This window comes from Eimeria mitis, genomic scaffold (assembly GCF_000499745.2).
Source record: "Eimeria mitis Houghton genomic scaffold, Emh_scaff417, whole genome shotgun sequence".
In the NCBI taxonomy this organism is placed as follows: Eukaryota; Apicomplexa; class Conoidasida; order Eucoccidiorida; family Eimeriidae; genus Eimeria; species Eimeria mitis.
In genome coordinates this window covers 4092-7081 of record NW_013572498.1, presented here as the reverse complement: position 1 = coordinate 7081, position 2990 = coordinate 4092, and the positions used below count along the sequence as shown (strand labels likewise).

At 58.5% G+C, this 2990-nt stretch overlaps 1 protein-coding gene across 1 annotated transcript in view; it reads right to left on the bottom strand.

The window, feature by feature from the left end:
- Positions 1-2990, bottom strand: part of EMH_0011450 (tRNA-splicing endonuclease positive effector, putative) — a gene marked incomplete at both ends in the record, with an annotated part of 12822 nt that overhangs the window by 5860 nt on the left and 3972 nt on the right. Inside the window, 3 exons of the mRNA XM_013499279.1 lie at positions 361-482; positions 635-855; positions 1516-2990. Of these exons, the coding sequence (XP_013354733.1) occupies positions 361-482; positions 635-855; positions 1516-2990 (1818 nt within the window). The remainder of the gene's footprint in view (positions 1-360; positions 483-634; positions 856-1515) is intronic.

The window sequence follows — 2990 nt, the reverse complement described above, 5'->3', positions numbered from 1 at the left end:
CAGCAGCAGCTGTCAACGCCAAACAGTTATTTCCACTTTGTTTCTGCTGCCGCTGCCGCTGCAGCAGCAGGAGCAAGAGTAGACGCAAGAGCGGTAGTTAGGAGAAGAGCAGCAGCAGGAGGAAAAGCAGCAGAAGCAGCAGCAGCAGCAGCAGCAGCAGCCATCAGCAGCAGCAGCAACATGAACTGCAGCAGCAGCAACAGCAACAAGCAGCAGCAGCAGCACCAATTAGCAGGAGCAGCAACAAACAGCCGCAGCCGCAGCAGCAGCAGCAATCAGTCGGCGCAGCAGCAGCAATAAGCAGCAGCAGCAGCAGCAGCAGCAGCAGCAACAGCAGCAGCAGCAGCTGCTGCTGCTTACCCTTTGGGGTTCTACTGCAACCGTCACGGAGGCCCCCAGCAGCAGCCGCACAACCAGCCCCTCCTGTCGCTGCTGCAGCTGCTGCTGCTGCTGCTCTTGGCTCCCCCAGGACTCAACCACTCCTGCAGCAGCAGCAGCAGCAGCAGCAGCAAGAGCAGAAGCAATAGCAGCAGCAGAAGCAGCAGGGCCGATACAGTACGTTCAGTTCCGTATGCACAGCAGCAACAAAGTCAAAGCAAAGGCAGCAGCAACAGCAACAGCAGCAGCAAATCACCTTGCCGTATAACTGTTCCATCTGCTGCTGCTGCTGCAGCAGCAGCAGCAGCAGCAGCACCATCATCAGCAGCAGCACCACCAGCAGCATCCGCCCCCCCGGCAGCAGCAGCAGCACCCCCAGCTCCCGCAGCAGCCGCAGCAGCAGCAGCAGCAGCAGCAGCAGCAGGAGAGAACGTGGCGCAGCACCAGTGGTTACCAGTGGTCACCAGCCGCAGCAAACTGCAGCAAACGCCGCGCAGCCTATTCTGACGAAGGCTGCAGCGCAAGCTGTATAGACACTCCAGCAGCAGCAGCGGCAGCGCACCCCTGCAGCAGCAGCAGCAGCAGCAGCAGCAGCAGCAGCAGCAGCAGCAGCAGCAGCAGCAGGAGTTGTAGGAGGAGGAGGAAGAGGGGTGTTGGTTGAGAAGCAGCAACGATGCAAACAGAAGGAGCAGCAGCAACAGCAGCAGCAACAGCAGCAGCAACAGCAACACAAACAGCAGCAGCACAACCAGCAGCAGCACAAGCAGCAGCAGCAACACAAACAGCAGCAGCAGCAGCACAAGCAAGGATAGCGCATCAACGGGGGTTGCTGTCACACTGCAGCAGCAGCAGCAGCAACAGCAGCAGCCACAGCAGCAGCAATACACGCAGCAACAACAGCAGCAGCAGCCGCAACAGAAGCAAGAAAAACAGCAACAGCAACAGCAGCGAAAGCAGCAACAGTTAACCGCCATAGATGCAGCAGCAGCAGCAGCAGCAGCAGCAGCAACACCAGCAGCAGCAACAGCAGCAGCAACGGCATCAGCAACAACACCAGCAGCAGCAACGGCAGCAGCAGCAGCAGCAGCAGCAACAGCAGCAGCAGCAGCAGCAGCAGCAGCAGCATTAAGAACTTACTGCTGCAGCTGCTGCAGCGAGTCGAAGCGGAGCGGCAGCGGATGTGATTTTGCTGCAGCAGCAAGAGCAGCAATCTGTGGCTGCATGCGTTTGCTGCTGTCTTTTGCTGCTGCTGCTGCTGCTGCTTCAGATAAAGATATCTCTCTGCTGCTAGCAGCTAAATAAAATATATCTGTTTCTAATAAACTAAATAAAAACTGCAGCACAGCAGCACGAGCTTCATCGTTTGCTTTTTGTTGCTGCTGCTGCCACCTCCGTCTCTCTAGCTGCTGCAGCAGCAACACCTGCCGCACCAGCTGCTGCTGCTGGCACTGTACACTCCGCTTGCTGCTGCTGCTGCTGCTGCTGCTGCTGCTGCTGCTGCTGTCTGCTGCTGCTGAAGAAGGAGACAGCAAACGCACAGTTGGACGTGCATCACCTGGTGCTGCTGCTGCTGCTGCTGCTGCTGCTGCTGCTGCTGCTGCTGCTCTTTCTTTAAAACGAGCGCTGCTTCTTTGCTTTTCTGCTGCTGCTGCTTCTGCTTCTGCTTCAGTAAGCCGCCGACGCTTGGCTGCAGCAGCAGCACCTGCTGCTGCTGCTGCTGCTGTTGCTGCTGCTGCTGCTGCTGCTGCATCGGCTTGCCTGTTAGCATAAGGGGGAGCAGCAGCAGCTGCTGCTGCTGCTGCTTCTCTGCGTAATTCTCTTCTTATTTCCAGCAGCTGTTTGCTGCGCTCAGATGTTGCGCTGCTGCTGCTGCTGCTGCTGTTGCTGCTGCTGCTGCTGCTGCTGCCGAAGGCAGCCATGTGTCTCTTCTTCTTGAACCCATGACCATACAAACTGCTGCTGCTGCTGCTGCTGCTGCTGCTGCTGCGGGGTAAGATGCTGCTGCTGCCACTCGCTAGGGCCCCCATACGGCGAGCTAGCAGCCGCTGTGCTGCAGTTTTATACCATTTGTTGTCTGCTGCTGCTGCTGCTGTTGCTGCTGCTGCTGCTGTTGTTGCTGCTGTTCTTGGTGCTGCTGCAGCAGACGCATGGTGTGCAGCAGCACCAGCAAATGGTGCTGCTGATTGAGCCGCAGCAGCTGCTGCTGCAGCTGCTGCAGTTGCTGCAGCATGCTGCTGCTTCAGCTCACGCCACCGCTTCTTCTGCTGCTGCTGCAGCTCCCGCCACCGCTTCTGGTGCTGCTGCTGCTGCTGCTGCCGCTGCTGCTGCTGCTTGTGCTGGTCTTCTGAGGAGTCTGTGTCGCTTGACAGCAGCACAACAGATACCTCTCCTGCTGCTGCTGCTGCTGCTGCTGCTGCTGCTGCTGCTTCTGGTGCGGTGGAGGCTGGTGTGTCGTCGTCGCTGCTGCTGCTGCTGCTGCTGCTGCTGCTGCTGCTGCTGCAGACAATGGCATCTGCTGCTGCTGCTGCATCCCAAAGGTCTTCTTCTGATGCGGTGGGGGAAGGGCCTGTACTCATTTGCTGCTGCTGCTGCTGCTGCTGCTGCTGCTGCTG